General features: G+C 42.8%; 3 protein-coding genes across 4 annotated transcripts in view; 1 reads left to right on the top strand and 2 right to left on the bottom strand.

Annotated features, from left to right (window-relative positions):
* EMC5 (ER membrane protein complex subunit 5) overlaps positions 1-22,673 on the bottom strand; it is a 216,113-nt gene that overhangs the window by 15,822 nt on the left and 177,618 nt on the right. The gene's annotated exons all lie outside the window — the stretch shown is intronic.
* Positions 1-22,673, bottom strand: part of LOC117984634 (sodium/potassium-transporting ATPase subunit beta-2-like) — a 176,072-nt gene that overhangs the window by 125,352 nt on the left and 28,047 nt on the right. The window lies entirely within an intron of this gene.
* LOC117989389 (sodium/potassium-transporting ATPase subunit beta-1-like) lies at positions 1,423-17,815 on the top strand. Of its 2 annotated transcripts, XM_069500966.1 has the most exons (9): positions 1,423-1,719; positions 10,950-11,078; positions 13,196-13,300; positions 13,586-13,686; positions 14,574-14,672; positions 15,315-15,400; positions 15,664-15,731; positions 16,601-17,328; positions 17,724-17,815. In XM_069500966.1, the coding sequence occupies exons 1-8, from the start codon at positions 1,575-1,577 to the stop codon at positions 16,744-16,746; spliced, it is 879 nt and encodes a 292-aa protein (XP_069357067.1). In that variant the 5' UTR covers positions 1,423-1,574; the 3' UTR covers positions 16,747-17,328; positions 17,724-17,815. The 2 variants fall into 2 exon arrangements, with proteins under 2 accessions (XP_069357067.1, XP_034832672.1); XM_034976781.2 differs by lacking the exon at positions 15,664-15,731 and having other exon boundaries at positions 1,425-1,719; positions 15,315-15,468.

Below are 22,673 nucleotides of genomic sequence, written 5' to 3'. Positions count from 1 at the left end.
GTGTCAGTCATAATCGGAGCATGATAATCGTTATGTCTTACTTATGATTATTATAAGGATTACCACACTAAAAGATGATAAATCACAAGCTTTATGCTAAAATGCAAAATGTACCTACGTGGAGTAAGATGTAATCCATGCACAAATAGAAAAAAAGGGAACAGCTGAAAACAATGCAGATTACTAAACTAAGAGATTGGTCACAGTTTACAAGAACATGCGAAGGAAACAAAACTTTTTGATAAGTTTGATTTGGCACTACAACATATTTTTAAAGACCACATCCCTTTACAAAGGTGATAATATATCAGGACCGTTTGTTATATCAAAAAAAAAAAAAATAAGAACGGCGGGGATTTTCAGATTTCGGAATATATTACCTGGCTACAACTAACGCAATAATGCTGGGTGTTATTATTTTATAAAAACTACTTTAAAGAAGACTTTTTTGTATTTCATTAGTATGTTATAGGTACATATAAACTTAAAATTCTTCCCCGCTTTCGACCAATATACGACATAATGAGAAACCATTATCCACTGTAAAATATAACCAACTTTTGCAGTAGGCACCTGCTGACCTCCATTCTTACTTTACGTACCTAATCATTATAAGGAAAATCAGGCTATGTTGGCATGTTTTAGATTTCTATATTGATGTAACCGTCATGTATGCAATTCCACAAAAAATGTTTGGCCCACTGTAGGTTTCTAATTAAGTACTTTGTAATTTTTTTTTCCAATTTTTGGCCGTTGTTTTTAGTTAATGGGCTTTATTTGTGAATTTGTAAATGTTATTTTCATTCATTCAGAAGTCACAAGGTTTACACGGATGCAATGGTCAGACTATCGGGCGAATGCAATTATTATGTTTCAGATCTAACTAATCAGTTTCAGAAAAATCACATAGGTACATTGTTGCTATCTCACAAAACTCCTAAATGATTTTTGTGAGATAACTACTGTGATCTTTTGTCCGAATATTACTACTGTATAATCAGTTAAGACGTATTATGAAATATTAAGTAATAGATCCGACTTTTATTTCAAATTTGTAATAGTAAAAATTGCAGCCATAAAGTCGGTTTACAACTTATGCACACAATTTTTTAGCACAGTTACGAATATTACCAGCATAAAGTCGCATATCGTCCATTTTGAAGAAATTGTGAGTTTATATTTTATTTATTAATGATAAAGTATTTCTAGTAATGGTTAATGATAGGTACAGTTAAGTGTTAAATATTACAAAAACAACTGAAATTGTATCTCTAGTAGTTAAGAAATTATGACCCGATTTCCCTAGCATTTTTGTTTTGGCTCTCCTGAAAAGTAGCAAAAATCCACATCCGACCTTATGATACTAGAGTCGAGAATTATGAAATCGGATCGCTCGCTGCACACATGTTATTCAACATCTTGCACGTGTGTACCATGCTTGCGTATGCGCATGCTACCGCAGTCGGATTTACTACGTACCGCGTGACGGTCGATCGCGCACTGGCGTAAAAAATAAACTTACACTATTTAAATAAGCTAGACGAATTCCATTTTTGAATTTATATTTTTTTTTAATGGCCAGTAAATCGAAATCGAATGGCTTGGAGTCGTCTTGGGCCCGCGCGCCGCCTCCTAACAGACCGTTTTGTGAAAGGGCCCTAAGAGCTATCTACGATCCGGAAGAGAAAACATTTTTGGGAAGGACTCCAAAACGATGGGGTGAGTTGAATTGTTTTTTTTTTAAATCTTATAATAAGGGCATAGAGCGAATTGGGTCAAAGGTTAACGTTCATATTTTAGATTACTCATACTTAACTATATGAAAATATAATCGCTGTTTGTAGCTAGGTACCTATTTATGATAATTGAAAAACTGAATGGTGAAAATTATTTATTTATCTACTAATTTTGCCGCGATTTCGGTTTTGCATTTTTGTCTGTTTGGACAGGATGATTGAAAGGCTGAACCTATTTCGACACAACTACGCATCTCGTCTCGTATATGCAATCTCATCTTCAAAATAATATGCCAAATGCATTGACAATATTATGCTCTTAAGCGCAACGCACACCGGCTGAACAGAGGCGTGGGTGGCATCTTTCTTGAACTGGCAATTTTCAAGGTCTAGTTAATTCAAATCTATCTTATCTAGCGACTTTGTCCGCGTGGAATTAGGTTTTTAAAAATCCCGTGGGAACTCTTTGATTTTCCGGGATTAAAAGTAGCCTATGTCATTCTCCAGGTCTTTATCTATACCCAGGCAAAATATCACGTCAATCCGTTGCACCGTTGCGACGTGATTGAAGGGCAAACCAACAAATCAACAAACAAACACACTTTCGCATTTCATAATATGGGTAGTGACTAGATGATACCCGCGACTTCGTCCGAGTAGATATATATATTTTTTATTTATTTTTTCGCGTTTTTTAGGGTTCCGTACCTCAAAAGGAAAAACGGAGAATTTGTGGTTAAATCACACAAAAAAAATTAAGTTGTGGTCATGAACTAAAATTAGTATTTTCAATATTTGAAGTAAGATAACTATATCAAGTGGGGTATCATATGAAAGGTCTTCACCTGTGCATTCTAAAACAGGTTTTTATTTATTTTTATGCATCATAGTTTTTGAATTATCGTGCAATATTTCGAAAAAAATAGGACTCTTGCACGGAACCCTCGTTGCGCGAGCCTGACTCGCACTTGGCCGGTTTTTGTGGAATCATATCAGTAATCATCAATACTATCACCTGTCTTCTTTTTTGTTAGCGTTCTGGCATGGTTACACCCTGTTCCTTATTCTGTGATATAGGTAACTTAGTATGGATATACAGTTCCTGTATGAATAAAAAACCGGCCAAGTGCGAGTCAGGCTCGCGCAATGAGGGTTCCGTACTACAGTCGTATTTTTTCGACATTTTGCACGATAATTCAAAAACTATGATGCATAAAAATAAATAAAAATCTGTTTTAGAATGTACAGGCGAAGACCTTTCATATGATACCCCACTTGATATAGTCACTCACTTCGAAAGTTGAAAATACTAATTATTAGTTCATGACCACAATTTTTTTTTTGTGTGATCTAACCCTAAATTCACGGTTTTCAGATTTTTCCCCAAATGTCAGATATAAGACCCACCTTCCTGCCAAATTTCATGATTCTAGGTCAACGGTAAGTACCCTGTAGGTTTCTTGACATTCAGACGGACAGACAGACAGACAACAAAGTGATCCTATAAGGGTTCCGTTTTTCCTTTTGAGGTACGGAACCCTAAAAAACGGGAGTTGAGAACCACCTCCTTTTCGTAAGTCTGTTAAAAAATAAAACAAATCATTGAAACTGAAAGCAAAATCAAATCAAAGTCCTGTGAAATACTCGTATGTGCGAAATCCTTAAACTTTTAAACCTAATAACAGCTGTGGCCTTGACCTAGGTAGGTTATTCAGTAGGAGTGGATCGGAATACAATGATAGAGATCGATGAATGGCGACCGATCGAGCCTTGGGCGCAAATCAACATGCAATCGATACAAATTGACTACACGGACACAATACCGAACTATTGTTGCCACTTGCCAGTTGCCTACCATCACATAATCTATATATATAAAAGGAAAAGGTGACTGACTGACTGACTGACTGACTGACTGACTGACTGACTGATCTATCAACGCACAGCTCAATCTACTGGACGGATTGGGCTGAAATTTGGCATGCAGATAGCTATTATGACGTAGGCATCCGCTAAGAAAGGATTTTTGAAAATTCAACTCCAATAGGGATTTGAAATTTTGTAGTCCACGCGGACGAAGTCGCGAGCATAAGCTAGTCCGTAATATAATCCGGGCTGTTTGGCATGCAGATTATGACGTTGGCATCCACTAAGAAAGGATTTTTCAAAATTCAACACCGAAAGGGATAAAATATGGGTTTGAAATTTGTGTAGTCCACGCGGACGAAGTCGCGAGCATAAGCAAGTCCATAATAGGAATTAAAATGATAGAAATGTATAGAAATAAGTTATAATAAGTGTGCGTCTTTGCCGTCGCAAAGATGACTTTTCCTCGGGGAGGAGGAAAATCAGTACCCCTATTATAAATGCGAAAGTGTGTTTGTTTGTTGGTTTGTCCTTCAATCACGTCGCAACGGAGCGACTGATCGACGTGAAGTTTTGCATGGGTATAGTTTAAGTGAGTTTAAGGCCTGGAGTGGAGAGTGACATAGGCTACTTTTTATCCCAGAAAATCAAAGAGTTCCCACGGGATTTTTAAAACCTAAACCCACGCGTACAAAGTCGCGAGCGTCAGCTAGTTTCATATAATCACTAAGTATGTACTAGTGTCTGCCAATCCGCACTTAGCCAGCGTGGTAGACTATGGCCAAAAACCCTTCTCACTCTGAGAGGAGACCTGTGCACTGTAGTGAGCCGGTGATAGGTTGATCATGATGATGATGATGTACTAGTGGATTAAGGGATAGTTACCGAGAATCGAACCTGGGTACATCCTAAGAATATAAATATTGTACATCCTAACATAATGAAGATGCATGACTCTTGACTTGGAGGTACCCACATTTAAATTGTAGGGGTCCCGCGTTTCTAATTCGAATTAGAAACGAGGAGGCAAACCGCTTCGTAGCTCGTACGTGTCGTTGGAATTAAAAAAAACCGGCCAAGTGCGAGTCGGACTCGCGCACGAAGGGTTCCGTACCATTATCTATAAAACGAGCAAAAATCACGTTTGTTGTATGGAAGCCCCCTTAAATATTTATTTTATTCTGTTGTTGTGTATTTGTTGTTAGAGCGGCAACAGAAATACATCATCTGTGAAAATTTCAACTGTCAAAATTTTACAGTTCACGGAGGTATCACGGAGTCTTAGTAATGGAGCCCCGTTTTACCCTTTGGGTACGGAACTCTAAAAAGCATGATAAAAGGTCACTGACTTAATTAAATTAAAATTAAATCAAACGAAAAACAAAATAACAACATGATGGCGGGAGTGAGCTGTGAGAGCGGGGGCACACGATGCGTTGCGGCGCCGGTGAGCTGTGAGAGCGGGGGCACACGATGCGTTGCGGCGCCGGTGAGCTGTGAGAGCGGGGGCACACGATGCGTTGCGGCGCCGGTGAGCTGTGAGAGCGGGGGCACACGATGCGTTGCGGCGCCGGTGAGCTGTGAGAGCGGGGGCACACGATGCGTTGCGGCGCCGGTGAGCTGTGAGAGCGGGGGCACACGATGCGTTGCGGCGCCGGTGAGCTGTGAGAGCGGGGGCACACGATGCGTTGCGGCGCCGGTGAGCTGTGAGAGCGGGGGCACACGATGCGTTGCGGCGCCGGTGAGCTGTGAGAGCGGGGGCACACGATGCGTTGCGGCGCCGGTGAGCTGTGAGAGCGGGGGCACACGATGCGTTGCGGCGCCGGTGAGCTGTGAGAGCGGGGGCACACGATGCGTTGCGGCGCCGGTGAGCTGTGAGAGCGGGGGCACACGATGCGTTGCGGCGCCGGTGAGCTGTGAGAGCGGGGGCACACGATGCGTTGCGGCGCCGGTGAGCTGTGAGAGCGGGGGCACACGATGCGTTGCGGCGCCGGTGAGCTGTGAGAGCGGGGGCACACGATGCGTTGCGGCGCCGGTGAGCTGTGAGAGCGGGGGCACACGATGCGTTGCGGCGCCGGTGAGCTGTGAGGGCGGGGGCACACGATGCGTTGCGGCGCCGGTGAGCTGTGAGAGCGGGGGCACACGATGCGTTGCGGCGCCGGTGAGCTGTGAGAGCGGGGGCACACGATGCGTTGCGGCGCCGGTGAGCTGTGAGAGCGGGGGCACACGATGCGTTGCGGCGCCGGTGAGCTGTGAGAGCGGGGGCACACGATGCGTTGCGGCGCCGGTGAGCTGTGAGAGCGGGGGCACACGATGCGTTGCGGCGCCGGTGAGCTGTGAGAGCGGGGGCACACGATGCGTTGCGGCGCCGCCGGTGAGCTGTGAGAGCGGGGGCACACGATGCGTTGCGGCGCCGGTGAGCTGTGAGAGCGGGGGCACACGATGCGTTGCGGCGCCGGTGAGCTGTGAGAGCGGGGGCACACGATGCGTTGCGGCGCCGGTGAGCTGTGAGAGCGGGGGCACACGATGCGTTGCGGCGCCGGTGAGCTGTGAGAGCGGGGGCACACGATGCGTTGCGGCGCCGGTGAGCTGTGAGAGCGGGGGCACACGATGCGTTGCGGCGCCGGTGAGCTGTGAGAGCGGGGGCACACGATGCGTTGCGGCGCCGGTGAGCTGTGAGAGCGGGGGCACACGATGCGTTGCGGCGCCGGTGAGCTGTGAGAGCGGGGGCACACGATGCGTTGCGGCGCCGGTGAGCTGTGAGAGCGGGGGCACACGATGCGTTGCGGCGCCGGTGAGCTGTGAGAGCGGGGGCACACGATGCGTTGCGGCGCCGGTGAGCTGTGAGAGCGGGGGCACACGATGCGTTGCGGCGCCGGTGAGCTGTGAGAGCGGGGGCACACGATGCGTTGCGGCGCCGGTGAGCTGTGAGAGCGGGGGCACACGATGCGTTGCGGCGCCGGTGAGCTGTGAGAGCGGGGGCACACGATGCGTTGCGGCGCCGGTGAGCTGTGAGAGCGGGGGCACACGATGCGTTGCGGCGCCGGTGAGCTGTGAGAGCGGGGGCACACGATGCGTTGCGGCGCCGGTGAGCTGTGAGAGCGGGGGCACACGATGCGTTGCGGCGCCGGTGAGCTGTGAGAGCGGGGGCACACGATGCGTTGCGGCGCCGGTGAGCTGTGAGAGCGGGGGCACACGATGCGTTGCGGCGCCGGTGAGCTGTGAGAGCGGGGGCACACGATGCGTTGCGGCGCCGGTGAGCTGTGAGAGCGGGGGCACACGATGCGTTGCGGCGCCGGTGAGCTGTGAGAGCGGGGGGCACACGATGCGTTGCGGCGCCGGTGAGCTGTGAGAGCGGGGGCACACGATGCGTTGCGGCGCCGGTGAGCTGTGAGAGCGGGGGCACACGATGCGTTGCGGCGCCCGGTGAGCTGTGAGAGCGGGGGCACACGATGCGTTGCGGCGCCGGTGAGCTGTGAGAGCGGGGGCACACGATGCGTTGCGGCGCCGGTGAGCTGTGAGAGCGGGGGCACACGATGCGTTGCGGCGCCGGTGAGCTGTGAGAGCGGGGGCACACGATGCGTTGCGGCGCCGGTGAGCTGTGAGAGCGGGGGCACACGATGCGTTGCGGCGCCGGTGAGCTGTGAGAGCGGGGGCACACGATGCGTTGCGGCGCCGGTGAGCTGTGAGAGCGGGGGCACACGATGCGTTGCGGCGCCGGTGAGCTGTGAGAGCGGGGGCACACGATGCGTTGCGGCGCCGGTGAGCTGTGAGAGCGGGGGCACACGATGCGTTGCGGCGCCGGTGAGCTGTGAGAGCGGGGGCACACGATGCGTTGCGGCGCCGGTGAGCTGTGAGAGCGGGGGCACACGATGCGTTGCGGCGCCGGTGAGCTGTGAGAGCGGGGGCACACGATGCGTTGCGGCGCCGGTGAGCTGTGAGAGCGGGGGCACACGATGCGTTGCGGCGCCGGTGAGCTGTGAGGGCGGGGGCACACGATGCGTTGCGGCGCCGGTGAGCTGTGAGAGCGGGGGCACACGATGCGTTGCGGCGCCGGTGAGCTGTGAGAGCGGGGGCACACGATGCGTTGCGGCGCCGGTGAGCTGTGAGAGCGGGGGCACACGATGCGTTGCGGCGCCGGAGCGGTGTCGCTGCATCGTCTTACATACAAATATCTGTGGCATGTCACACGATGCGCTCCGGCGCCGCACCGGTCTTGCAACCACTGAGACGAGGTGGGAAGGGGTGAATCCGTTGCTACGTCGGAGCGGCACCGCTCAGTCGTTTTTGTTAATCTACCTACCGTCCAACGTGCTGCTACGGCGGCACTGCGACATAACAACGCTGCGGCGCCGCACCGCTCGTGTGCCCGCTGATACGGTGAAATCTTTGCGGTGCGGCGCCGCAACGCATCGTGTGCCCCCAGTCTTAGGACGCGAGTAGGCGTAAAGTGTTTACCTACTGAAATAAAGATAATAATAATTTGACAAAAATAAATCTCCAATAAAAATGTTTATCGGAATGCACTCTTGACTTACCTACTTATCTCGATCACAAATTTATTTTTGCCTCAAAAATCTAAATAGTTAGGTATATAAAAGGATTGACTGACTGACTTCTGAAAACCGCCGAGTTTCTTGCTGGTTCTACTCGGTAGGAACGGCATTCCGAACCAGTGGTAAATTAAAACTACCTGACTATTCATAAGTACTTGTAAAAAGTTTACATGAATAAAAAAACATTCTATTCTATGATATTCTATACTGATCTATCAACGCACAGATGAGTTATTTAGTTCTATTCTATTATAATGCATTCGTTTAGAAAAAAAAGATTCGTACGAAATGAGAACCTCCTATTTTTTGAAGTCGGTTACAAATGTTTTTCTGCAGTTATCAGTCAGGCCCGTACCCAGATTTGCATTACGGCTGGTCGAATTTGTATAGCTTTTGTATAATTTCAGCATGAATGCAGTCGTCAGCCCCTCCTTTAACCTTGCCTTTGTCGCTTCCCAGCTCGTTCCTATTATATTGGAGAACCCGTTTATTAAAATTTAAGTAGGTAGTCCATTATAATAGCTTGAATTTTTATTAGAACCCATATTCCCTGTGAACGTGGTCGCGCCCTAATATGGGGCGCAAATTACGTCACAATTTGTGACGTAATGTAAGTAACCATCACCATGTCGGGTGCGTGAACTACACAAATTTAAAACCCCTATTTCACTCCCTTAGGAGTTGAATTTTCAAAAATCCTTTCTTAGCGGATGCCTACGTCCTAATAGCTATCTGCATGCCAAATTTCAGCCCGATCCGTCCAGTAGTTTGCGCCGTGCGTTGATAGATCAGTCAGTCAGTCAATCCTTTTATATATTTAGACTAGCTTATGCTCGTGACTTCGTCCGCGTGGACTACAAAATTTCAACCCCTATTTCACCCCCTTAGGAGTTGAATTTTCAAAAATCGTTTCTTAGCGGATGCCTACGTCATAATAGCTATCAGCATGCCAAATTTCAGCCCGATCCGTCCAGTAGTTTGAGCTGTGCGTTGATAGATCAGTCAGTCAGTCAATCCTTTTATATATTTAGAAGATTTCGTTCCCATGCTAATCCAACCAGAAAAGTGACTGTCAGAGATTAGGAAAAAAGTTTTGATCATAAAACTTCGGCCAATTTAGTAGCAGATGGGTCGAGATGAGTAATAGATAAGCATTATAATCTGTATAACGAAAGAGACATACTACCTATAATTCGCTCGGTTCGGACGTCAGCGCATCTAAAACTGTAGGGACGGAAATAGCTGACGGACGCATTCTACGTCCTTAGTAAATACATCGGGCCCACGGGGACTGACCTTTTGTTTGGGGACATTCGTGATAATATGAGTAACTAGTTGATGCCCGCGACTTCGTCCGCTTGGATTTAGGTTTTTAAAAATCCTGTGTGAACCCTTCAATTTTACGGGATAAAATCCAATGTCCTACCCCGGGACGCAAGCTATCTCTGTACCAAATTTCGTCAAAATTGGTTGAACGGTTGAGCCGTGAAAAGCTAGCAGACAGACAGACAGATACACTTTCACATTTATAATAATATTATAGTATGGATGTTAAATTAACAAATAAAAACTGGCCAAGTGCGAGTCGGACTCGCGCACGAAGGGTTCTCCGTACCATCTTCTATATATAACAAAGTGATACTATAAGGGTTCCGTTTTTCCTTTTGAGGTACGGAACCCTAAAACAAAAATCATAATAGGTACTCCTTGAAGTACGAAGATGGTTCTTACGGAGAGAAAAATTTAAAAAAATCCTGAAAAAGAATCGACTGTTAGGCGGTACGAAGTTCGCCGGGGCAGCTAGTTATCTATAAAAACGGTAAAAAATCACGTTCGCTGTATGGGAGCCCCCTTAAATTTTTATTTTATTCTGTTTTTTAGTATTTGTTGTTCTAGCTTCAACGGAAATACATCAACTGTGAAAACAACTGTCTAACTATCGCGGTTCATGAGACACGCCTGATGACAGACGGACGTACAGCGGAGTCTTAGTAAAAGGGTACCGTTTTACTCTTTGGGTACGGAACCCTAAAAATTGTCTATTCAAGTCTAATCTAGACTCTTACAAAGCTACTGAAACATAGGCAACTAGTAATTACTTGATTCGTGATCATACATCATCATGATCAACCCATCGCCGGCTCACTACAGAGCACGGGTCTCCTCTCAAAGTGAGAAGGGTTTGGCCATAGTCTACCAAGCTGGCCATGTGCGGATTGGTAGACTTCACACACCTTTGAAACATTATGGAGAACTCTCAGGCATGCAGGTTTCCTCACGATGTTTTACCTCACCGTTAATTCAAGTGATATTTAATTACTTAAAACGCACATAACTCCGAAAAGTTAGAGGTGCGTGCCCGGGATCGAATCCCCGACCTCCGATTAGAAGGCGGACGTCCTAACCACTAGGCTATCACATTTTAGATCATACAATATACAAATACAAATACAAATTTCTTTATTGCGAATATGGGTAAACAGTTGAGATGTTACAAAAACAAAAAGGTACAGCCAGATTCTGCCTATTAGCATGCAATATGTTATGGTATACCTAGCATCGTGTACATAGTTCTGATAATATTACTCGTACATATTTTATTGTGTAAAAATAAGGTAAGGTAAGGTAAAAATAAGGCAAAAATGTAAAAATAAGGTAAGGTAAAAATAAGGTAAAAATGTAAAAATAAGGTAAAAATGTAAAAATAAGGTAAGGTAAAAATAAGGTAAAAATATCCAATCTAAGTTTTTCCACCGTATTTGAAGCAGTATCTTTCATGTTCTTGTTCCAGGCATAGTATTCGCCTTCTACGCGGTGTTCTATGCTGTGCTGGCGCTGATGTTCGCTCTGTGCATGGCGGGGCTGTTCAGCGTCATCGACGACAGGAAACCCACCTTCATCCTGGAGAGCTCTTTGATAGGCAAGTGTTGTTGTGACCTGGAAACACCATAGCGAACTACCCTTTCGCCAAAGGACTAGGAGGTCTTCTCGCAAAGGTCTCCTGCCAGAGATTAATGAGTTGGCTTACCACCATAGTTTGATAGCGCTACAGCACTTAACAGATCGCATTCTTGATTGACCGATACTCAGTCACAACTTATTGGCTGTTATACATTGCACCAAGAACCGCATAGTTCGTACAACCGATAGACGTTGGGGTCCCAAGGTGCTAGAATGGCGACCTCGCACCGGAAAACGCAGTGTTGGAAGACCCCCCACTAGGTGGACGGACGACATCAGACGAGTCGCAGGGAGTCGCTGAATCCAGGCGGCGCAAGACCGTGGCGTGTGGAAGTCCCTACAAGAGACCTATGTCCAGCAGTGGACGTCTATTGGTTGATGATGATGATGATGATGATGATGATGATGATGATGAAGAACAGCATAAGGCAGTGGTCCGACCGCCGGCCGGCAAGAAAACGTCTGTCTGTCTGCTGGCTTTTCACGGCCCAACAGCTTAACCGATTTTGATGAAATTTGGTACAGAGTTAGCTTACATCCCGGGAAAGGACATAGGGCTACTTATTATCCCGGAAAATTGAAGAGTTCCTGGGATTTTTAAAAAGCCTAAATCCACGCGGACGAAGTCGCGGGCATCATCTAGTTTATAATATTAGTATGGATAGTATGGATGAATGAGTGCATGCAGAGGTATGCACTCTTACGTCATGTTCATGGGAAACTGGTAATTAGAAGCGGTAGTTATAATTGGGTATTTGACTCCAATTTTTTATTATTTTATTATATACTAGAATAAAAATAATGACGTAAACTGAAAAAACTAGTTAAATCGATCAAATAACAAAAAGTTATAAGCATTTAAATATTTCTGATTAGACAGAGACAGCGATACAGCAGTTTGACGTCACACCTACTAATGCCATAGTAGCTTCGTGCGGGTTCATACAAATTTTCGTTTTGCGAGAAAGATAGAAGAAGTTTTGATAGAAGACCCTCCCACTCCAAAATTAAAATGCCTGTAACTTTGTAAATCTTTGCTGTATTTTAATATTTTTTTCCGTGTACCTACGTCATTATTTTTATCCTAGTTTATAATAAAGTAATAATATTTATCAAATTCAAAAGTAGGCAAATACCTTATTGCTGCGACCGAACAAACCAGGTGTTTTAATTACTTATTCCGATAAATTAAACGGTGCTATGCAACGCGTTTCTATAAACTAGGTCAAAGGTCATAATTTGATGAACTATGATACTAGGTAACTATTTATGGCAACTAGAGTAAAAACAAAACCAAGACCAAGACTTCTCGTATCTACTCTAGACTAGTACTAGTGGACCCACTCCCCACATATTTATAACCCCCGTTGGAACGTGCTCGGGATCGAACTTCGGTCCCCCCGAATAGGCAGGAAATATTGTACATCTCGTTGTCTCTGTCGTTGAGACAGATAAAACGTCATATAGGTATGAGTGACAGAGACAACGCTCTACGAAGCCGAAATCTCCTACACCGCTTCTTATTTTACTTTCAGCGTTAGAAATCATGACCACTTTATATACATCCATACTAATATTGTAAATGCGACAGTGTGTCTGTCTGCCTGTCTGTCTGTCTGTCTGTCTGCTAGCTTTTCACGGCTCAACCGTTCAACCGATTTTGACGAAATTTGGTACAGAGGTAGCTTGCAACCCGGGGAAGGTCATAGGCTACTTTTTATCCCGGAAAATTTAAGAGTTCCCACAGGATTTTTAAAAACGTAAATCCACGCGTACGAAGTCGCGGGCATCATCTAGTTTATAATAATTATAAAAAAAAATTTTTTTCAGTAAACATTCATAAGTGCTTTCGAATCGTCGGATGCATCTACCACTGGTTCGGAATGCCTTTCCTATCGAGAAGAACCAGCAAGAAACTCGGCGGTTGCTCTTTTCAAATATTTGATATACAATATTATGCCATGTATAAAAAAGTATTTGCAGTCCTGTGCGTTGCTGGAACGAGCTGCAGGTCAAATCCATGCTCTTTTGTCATTTAAATAATCTTCAATTGGTAATCTTCAATCTTCATTACAGGTGCAAATCCTGGAGTCGCGGCTAGGCCTAGGGCCATAGTGCTGAATACACTAAACTCATCATTAATTGAAGAATACGTCCATGAGCTAGAAGAATTTTTGAAACGTAAGTACGGAAACGTGAACACTCACAGTTGGCCTCGTCCACAACAATATGGAGCGAGTTTTTTTTTTTTTTTTAATTTTTTTTTTAAAGAATATTAGCCATGTTAAATGTATAATATTCCCCTTTCCTCTCCAACTAAGCGTCAGGCTTGTGCTAGGAGTAGGTGCCTACGACAATAGTGCAACGGGCGGGGTTTGAACCGACGGTTTTCAGTCCACTCCTTTACCGGTTGAGCTATTGAGGCTCTATGTTAAGTTAGGTAATTGTGTTTTTCTCTCCTTCTAGCGTACACAAATGAAGCCTGGGTCTCGTCTAAGGAGAAGTGTACAAAAGAAGATAATTACGGGTATCCAGAATCTCCATGTTTCTTTCTCAAACTAAATCAGGTACCTATGTAGTATTTTAAAGATCTGTGTTCAAAAGGAATTAAGGGAACCCTTATAGGATCACTTCATTGTCTGTCTGTCCTAGAAACCTACAGGGTACTTCCCGTTGACCTAGAATCATGAAATTTGGCAGGTAGGTAGGTCTTATAGCTGACATTTGGGGGAAAATCTGAAAACCGTAAATTAAGGGTTAGATCACACAAAAAAAATTAAATTGTTGTCATGAACTAATAATTAGTATTTTCAACTTTTAAAGGAAGATTACTATACCAACCGGGTTATCATATTATTATGAAAGAGGACCTGTACCTACATTCTACTTAAAACAGATTTTTGTTTAATATATTTTTTGATTTATCATGCAAAATGTCAAAAAATGCGACTGTAGTACGGAACCCTCAGTGCGCGAGTCTATTTGCAACTTGGCGGTTTTTATAAAAAAAATATTTTTGAACATCTAAATATATAAAAGGAAAAGGTGATTGACTGACTGACTGACCTGAAATTCAACCCCTGAAAGGGTAAAATAGGGATTTGAAATTTGTGTTGTAAACGCGGATGAAGTCGCGGGAATAAGCTAGTCTTCTTTAAATATATAAAAGGAAAAGGTGACTGACTGACTGACTGACTTAGATAAGTCAGTCAGTTAGTCAGTTCATAGATAATAGATATCAACGCACAGCTCAAACTACTGGGCGAATCTGGCTGTAGCTATTAAGACGAAGACATCCGCTAAGAAAGGATTTTTGAAAATTCAAAAATAGGGATTTAAATGTGTGTGGTCCACGCGGACGAAGTCGCGGGAATAAGCTAGTCACGCAATAAAAATAAAAACTTTGGTTCTAGTCCTTGTTCTTTAGGTTTAATCTTATGTTTCCCATTTGCAGATCTACGGCTGGAAGCCTGATTTCTTTGCTGCAGCTGACCTGCCGGTCGAAATGCCTGAAGATTTAACGCAGTTTATAAATGATCTGCCTGAAATCGAGGTAAGCCCATTGTAATAAAGCGTGGCGGGCCACGCGCAGTGTAGGGTTCCGTATAGAACTCCTTGACCTGTAACCGAGGACGGACGGACGGACATGGCGAAACTATAAGGGTTCCTTGTTTGCTACGGAACCCTAAAAAGGAAAAGGTCACTGACTAATCTGTCAACGCACAGTTAAAACCACTGGACGGATCGGGCTGAAACTTTTCATACAGAATACAGTACCCGTAGTACAACATTTTACGTCTCGCCAAACCAAACCAAATTCGAGAGTCGAAATACTTCCGCGTTACAGTAAAATGGACCTAAACAGCCTTGAATTAAAGTCAAATATTCAATGCCACTGATTTTAATTTCGCAATGTTTCCGCTTGGAGCGCTGGCTGTAGAAGTGTAGACAAACTTGAGCTTTAAAACAAGGCATTTAAGATCCAGTTTACTGTAACGCGGAAGTATTTCGACTCTCGGATTTGGTTTGGTTTGGTGAGACGTAAAATCTTGTACTACGGGTACAGATAGCTATTATAACGTAGCTTAGGCATCCGCTGAAAGGATTTTTGACAATTCAACCCCTAAGGGGGTAAAATAGCGGTTTGCTGTACCTAGTTCAATAAGCTAGTGATTTATATTTTTGATCGTTGCAGCGCCAACAAATATGGATATCGTGTTGGGACGAGCGCAATAACGCCACTCAGATCGACTATCCCTGGGGCCGAGGCCTACCGGGCAGGTTCTATCCCTTCCTGAACCAAGACGACTACATAAGGCCGCTCCTAGCTATCAAAGTTACCCCACCAAGTAAGGACTTATCTGTTTGTTTAAACCAAATGCTTTTTTTATTTTTTTAGGTTTCCGTACCTCAAAACGAAAAACGGAACCCTTATAGGATCACTTTGTTGTCTGTCTGCCTGTCTGTCAAGAAACCTACAGGGTACTACCCGTTGACCTAGAATCATGAAATTTGGCAGGTAGGTAGATCGGCTTGCCGGGCAGGTTCTACCCCTTCCTGAACCAAGACGACTACATTAGGCCGCTCCTAGCTATCAAAGTTACCCCACCAAGTAAGGACTTATCTGTTTGTTTAAACCAAATGCTTTTTTTATTTTTTTAGGTTTCCGTACCTCAAAACGAAAAACGGAACCCTTATCGGATCACTTTGTTGTCTGTCTGTCCTTCTGTCTGTCAAGAAACCTACAGGGTACTTCCCGTTGACCTAGAATCATGAAATTTGGCAGGAAGGTAGATCTTATAGCTGACATTTGGGGAAAAATCTGAAAACCGTGAATTTAGCGTTGCATCTCACAAAAAAAATTTAATTGTGGTCATAAACTAATAATTAGCATTTTCAATTTTCTAAGTAAGATAACTACATATATCAAGTGGGGTATCATATGAAAGGTCTTCACCTGCGCATTCTAAAACAGATTTTTATTTATTTTTATGTATCATAGTTTTTGAATGCTCCTGCAAAATGTCGAAAATATACGACTGTAGTCCGGAACCCTCATTGCGCGAGCCTGTCTCGCACTTGGCCTGGTTTTTTATTCATTATAGGCAAACGCTTAACCACAATCACGCCTGGTGGAAAGTGATGATGTGGCCTAAGATGGGACGCGTTTACCTAGAAGATGCCTATTCACTCTTGTTTTAAAGATACCCGGGTTGTAATTGGTAGGAAACACATATCGTGGAAGAGTATCTCAAACCTTAACCAGTTTCCTGACTATGCTAAGCAAGTATTGATTAAGAGTTAAGTAAGACACTTATCAGCCGATCACGCTGGTTAAGCAACGTTGGTGGTTGACCCAAGACTTTGACTTTGGTGGGCTATTGGTCCAAACCCTTCTCATTCTGAGAGACAAGGCCGTGCTCAGTAGTGAACCGGTGATGGGTTGAAATTAAGATGATGATTATGATTGTATTTTCGCAGCGAACTTAATGGTCGCAATTCGGTGCCGGGCGTGGGCGAGGAACATAGTGTACAACAAAAGCATCAAGGAGCCGTCCGGCTACGTTCGCGTCCTCATGCTGATCACAGACACCAGTGCCACCAACACCACGGACCCTGTTGAATGACAGCCCTTAACAACACTGCGTTATTATAAACCAATTATTTTGTTTCCAGCATCCCGCCGAGAAGAATCCGCTGAAAGTTTGTAATTTTAAAAATTGTATACTACTCGTGCGCAATAAGTTGAGACCTGGGGGGGCGGTGACGCCACAGACGCGTGGTTGTACTGTAGACAAAAATCGTAGCGCGTCGTTGTTGCGTGACGTAAGCAAGTACGAGACTACGATGTTAAAAAAATGGCGTTGTCTACAGTACAACACGGGAGCTTGAGGGGAAGTTACAGGGGAAGCGGGCGGAGGGTTGCATTCCAGGCGAGTCTCAACTTATCGCGCACGGGTAGTACGTAGGTATTTGAAGGCACTTAAATTTTTTCACTTAGACACTGCTGAGTGACAGACAACACGAGTGCGTTATTATAAATCCTAGAATCCCGCCGAGAAGATAATCACCTAAAAGTTTCTGCTTTTAAAAATCCCTTTTTATGTCACTCAGATTTTTTCGGATGAAAGTAAAGTTTGCGCTACTTATCCGTATCTAAAATGGCCGCTAAAAAGTACAGCTATTTTTAGGCCGCCATTTTTATCGAGGTTTTTTAAAGTGTTAAGTAGTCTGTGCCATAGATTATCTATTAGGTACTTGATATTTATGTTAAAAATCTTTTGAAGACTCATTAATTATTTCAAAATGGAATCTCGCGCGCGTTTATTTATAGGCTTTTTTGGGCTTAAGTTATAACTAAGGAAGTGCGTACATATCAGTGACTGACGGTTTGGAATCGTCCGTTATTATAAATCCATTATTTTGTTTCCAGCATCCCGCCGAGAAGAATCAGCTAAAAGTTTGTAATTTTAAAAATTGTATAAGTGGGTATTTCAAGGCACTTAGATTTTTTCTGACGGAACTAACGTTCGCATTACTTTCATCCGTATGGCCATTGGCCGCCAAACTGAACAGCTATTTTTAGGCCGCCATTTTTATCGAGGTGATTTAAAGTGCTAAGTCAGTGCCATAGATTTAAAAGCTCTACGTTTTATTTATTACATGATACATAAACCTTTTGCAAATTCATTTTTAGGGTACCGTACCTCAAAAGGAAAAACGGAACCCTTATAGGATCACTTTGTTGTCTGTCTGTGTCTGTCAAGAAACCTACAGGGTACTTCCCGTTGACCTAGAATCATGAAATTTGGCAGGTAGGTAGGTAGCTTAGTCTTATAGCTGACATTTGGGGAAAAATCTGAAAACCGTGAATTTAGGGTTAGATCACACAAAAAAAAATTAATTGTGGTCATGAACTAATAATTAGTATTTTTAACTTTCGAAGTGAGTGACTATATCAAATGTGGTATCATATGAAAGGTCTTCACCTGTACATTCTAAAATAGATTTTTATTTATTTTTATGCGTTTATTTTAAATTTTTATATTAAATGTCAAAAAAATACGACTGTAGTACGGAACCCTTATTGCGCGAGCCTGACTCGCACTTGGCCGGTTTTTTTAAAATTTAATATCGCGCACGACTTAACTACAGTGGTACCTAATAATGGGCTACTTGACTCATATCTAATTTCGTCCAATAAATCATTATTTATTATAGTATTTTGCTTAAGACAACGAAATATATCAATAACAATTATTAAAAACGCAGGATGGATATATAAATCCAATTTTAAAAAATACAGTTTTTATTTTTATTTGAAACGCAGAAAACGCTGTCAGCCATGATGTGACGTCATTAAATATGTAAACAAAGAAATGTCATCCCTATGTCACGCGGGGACTAACGTAGTATCCATATATATAAAATTTAGAGTCCTGACTAACTTATATATCAACGCACAGCCTAAACATCTAAACAGCTGGTCCTAGATACATGAAATTTGGTGGGTGTGTTCTTTGTAGGTAAAGAGAAGGTATCCACTAGGAAAGGATTTTTTGAAATTCCACCCCTGAGTGGGTTAAATGGAGGTTTGAAATTTATGAAGTCCACGCGGGCGAAGTCACGAGCATAAGCTAGTTTTTATATATTTCTAAAAACTCATAGTAAACGTAAAAAAATATAGTTTTCTCTTTATAAATTGAATAAGTTATTACAACAAAGTGATCTTTGCAAAAATAAATTTGGGTTGAAGTCGTTAGTCATATAGGATCCCTTTAAGCAAGTCTTCGCGTGTTACGTATATTTATTTCACTGGGCACTCTAATCCACAACTTTCCTGTGGTCTTTATCGATGCGTTTTTTACATTCTCGGATGATACAATAACGAAAATTACTATATTTTTCATGTACACTAGTATAGAAGTCATGTTTATTAAACTTTGGGAGGTTATGCTGTTGTTTACAAATGCATGACGTCAGAGCACAGATAATCTATCGGCCAAACATGGCCGACAGTGTTTTCACCTGTCTAAGAAAAATATATTTTTAAATGAAAGTTTTACGGTTTTTAGGGCGCAAAAAAATATAGTGTTAATTTTTTTGATATAATAGCACAAATATTAACCATTTAAGACCAACTTTAAAAAAGTGTCAAGTAGCCTATTGGGTACCTAGTAGGTAGTGGTACCTGGGAAATGCGCGCTTATATTTACCTACCTATACCATGTCTATCATTCCTATATTATCCATAATTAGAATATTTATTATTTATCAAAATAGTTAAATACGAGTAGATAGGGAATAGTTACCTACTTAAGGCGAGATTACACTAAAGTCGTTTGCGATATGCATTAAAATGCGGGTAAACGATAAAATGTCATTTCGACATTAGGTTACTTGAAGAATTTTAATTTATGGCAGCAAGAAAGTAATTTATTAAAACTTAAAAATAGGTTAAGAAGCTTGTAGGTAACTTACCCAATGCTTGCAAAAAACTAGAAATAAATTATTTTGTAGATAACGGGTAGGTACATGATATACTTAGTAGGTACATATAGGGTTGCCAGGCGTCCGGATAAAGCCGGACAAAGGTAGGTTTTTTGATTGCGTGTCCGGCCAAAATAAACGGTGTCCGGCTTGTCCGGCTTTTGTTAGATTTTTTACATTTCGCAAAAGAGCGTGGCCGCGCGCAGGCGACTCGACTGTCGGTTGCCTGCCGCCTGATAACAAGTTTTATGACAATAATAAAAAAAGCTTGATTTTACATACAATTTTTTTGTCGTACCTATTAATACTAAGACACAAAATCCTCAATAATGTAGGGTGTCCGGCCTTTCTACCCAAATGTCCGGCCTTACTGGCTGGTCTGTCCGGCTATTAGATTTGGCGACCTGGCAACTAGTATAACTACTAAGTACGATTAATTTTGTGATTTTTTCGACTCAGTTGCATGAGTCACTTTAGTGCTGTGAGAGGTGTAGTTGACATGGGACTCATGGGCAGTAGGTACCCATATACCTACAGGTTGTATTGTAACCAGAACGCTAAGAAAAACAGCATTATTGTTAAACAACCTAAACACAATCCAATAGCAATAATTATTTGCCTCATTTTGTACATTTTGTGTCAATTTGACCACAATTTTTGTAAATTTGGGTCAATACCCCGCCCACGACGCGGCATTGACTCCGAGTGGCCTACTTATGCAACGTTCGTTGACCTGTAGCGTCAGTCAGATATTTTATTTGCAATATATTGTAAATTTTTACAAAACTATAGTATTTTTGTATATTTTTTTCGTGTTTTATTTTTGTGGTGTCATATCATCATTATCATCATCAGTAGGTATCATCTGTCTTCGTTTTCACCAGCGTTTTAGTTACACCCTGTATAGCACATAATATCAATAACTAAAATAAATATTTATAATTTATACCTACTACACGAGTGTTAAAAATCAAAAAGTTCTTTTTTATTAAAATACACTATCTATTGGTTTTTTATTTATTTATCAAAAAGCTGTGCAGCGGTTGGTAACGTATCTTATGATAATTACAATACTACAGAGGCTAGGTACCTACCTACATAATTTTAAACCTAAATAAAGTCTTTAGGATTTTAGTCTGCTTTTTAAGTGATCTGTAGGTACCTAAGTACCTTTTTTTTAATTCCGATACAACTTAGCCCTTCACTGCAACGTCACCTGGTGGTAAGTGATGATGCAGTCTAAGATGGAAGCGGGCTAACCTGGAAGAAGTAGGTATACAGTTTTTATTAAACCCATACCCCTTTGGTTTCTAGCCACGTAGGGTGGTAACTAGCCACGACTGAAGCCTCCCACCAGACCAGACCAGAAATTTAGAAATTGAAGCCTCAATAGCTCAACCGGTATAGGAGTGGACTGAAAACCGAAAGGTCGACGGTTCAAACCCCGCCCGTTGCACTATTGTCGTACCTACTCCTAGCACAAGTCTGACGCTTAATTGGAGAGGAAAGGGGAATATTTGTCATTTAACATGGCTAATATTCTTTAAAAAAAAAAAAAATTCCAAACCCCTGCCGGGAATCAAACCCGCGACCTCCCACTGCGCCAGGGAGGTTGTCTAACCTAACGTAAGATGATATTATACCTACTTACGTTAGGTTAGACGTTAGATATACCTACGGTATATATCTATATCTATCGTAATTGAAACTATGCTATTACTTAGTTCAACTAATCACTTCATACTTTGGGCTGGGCAACATAAACAAAGGTTGTTATGACAGGTTTGATCGCGATTATACTTGATGGTAAGTGACGATGTTATGTTAATGGGAACCAAATACCTGGAAAAGCGGTGATGACTTAAAGGTTGAGTTAAGACATCTTCCTAGTCGGAGTCGGAGGATTCGATCTCGGGCATCACTTTTAACTTGACTGACTGACTGATCTATCAACGCACAGCTCAAACTATTAGACGGATGCCAAAGTGCTAGGATGGCGACCTTGCAACGGAAAGTGCAGCATTGGAAGACCCCCCACTAGGTGAACTGATGATATCAAAATTCTAATTAGATGGCGGCGGCGCAATGGAAGTCCCTACAAGATACCTAATACGTCCAGCAATGGACGTCTGTGCCCTGTAGGTTGATAATGATGATGGTGATAGTGACGATTTTGTTTTATCGATAGTAGATAGAAATCCGTTATTTAATCCCATCCCTTAGATGTGGTATGAAATAGATTTGTTCTAGAAATAGTTGCACTAGGCTTCAGTCATCTAATTATCCTTAGGGCAAGGTGTGATGGTAATTTGTAGGGCGGGCGGCGATGACGCCGGTTCGAGGCAGATTTGGGCGGATCTCCGACGGATGGCAAAGATTATTCCTTTCAGACAGTATAATTGCTCAATTCGAAAATTATGCCTAATGTCAACAGTTAGTATGAATTCCATCATATGATATTTTTATATCATAGACATAAAGTGTACCTAACTAGGTACTCTCTTTGTCTACAACGAGTCGGAAGTTTTCAAAGCACAAGTTTTCAGTCAGACGCAAGTGTAAAGAATTCCTAGGTATTGAATTTCTGAACTAAAAATGAAACTGTAAAACTAATATGCACGACGATTTCCGTTTTGATTAGTTTAGAGTTGTTACAGCTAGAAAATTTATTATGCGCGTATGCGCGGGTTTTCTCTAATTTGCATCTCGTATGAGCGTAGATGTGCTTATAAGCTCGTATACGCGTTAGCCGTATCTTCGTCGGAATTGTCCATACTGACACGCCGGATTACGGAATACGGATTTACTGAAGCGTGAAATGTAATGTAAGGAGCGGAAAGCGTGCATAAAATGCTTGTTTTGAAGGGAAACTGGTGGCTGTGGTGGTAGTTTTCGGGATTCGTAGAATAAAATGTTCTCATAAAGTTGGCACTAAAATAAATAAAGAAATCATCGATCAGTCTCTATACTATGTCCTCTGAGAGTCACAAACCTCTTAGGCATAAACTACCAACAAAACTACAACTTTGTAGCATCTATACTTTATATCATCATTGTCGGTTCT

The sequence above is a fragment of the Maniola hyperantus genome, chromosome 1 (genome assembly GCF_902806685.2).
Source record: "Maniola hyperantus chromosome 1, iAphHyp1.2, whole genome shotgun sequence".
In the NCBI taxonomy this organism is placed as follows: Eukaryota; Metazoa; Arthropoda; class Insecta; order Lepidoptera; family Nymphalidae; genus Maniola; species Maniola hyperantus.
Note: the sequence above shows the minus strand (reverse complement) of the source record. Positions and strands in the feature narration are given on the sequence as shown.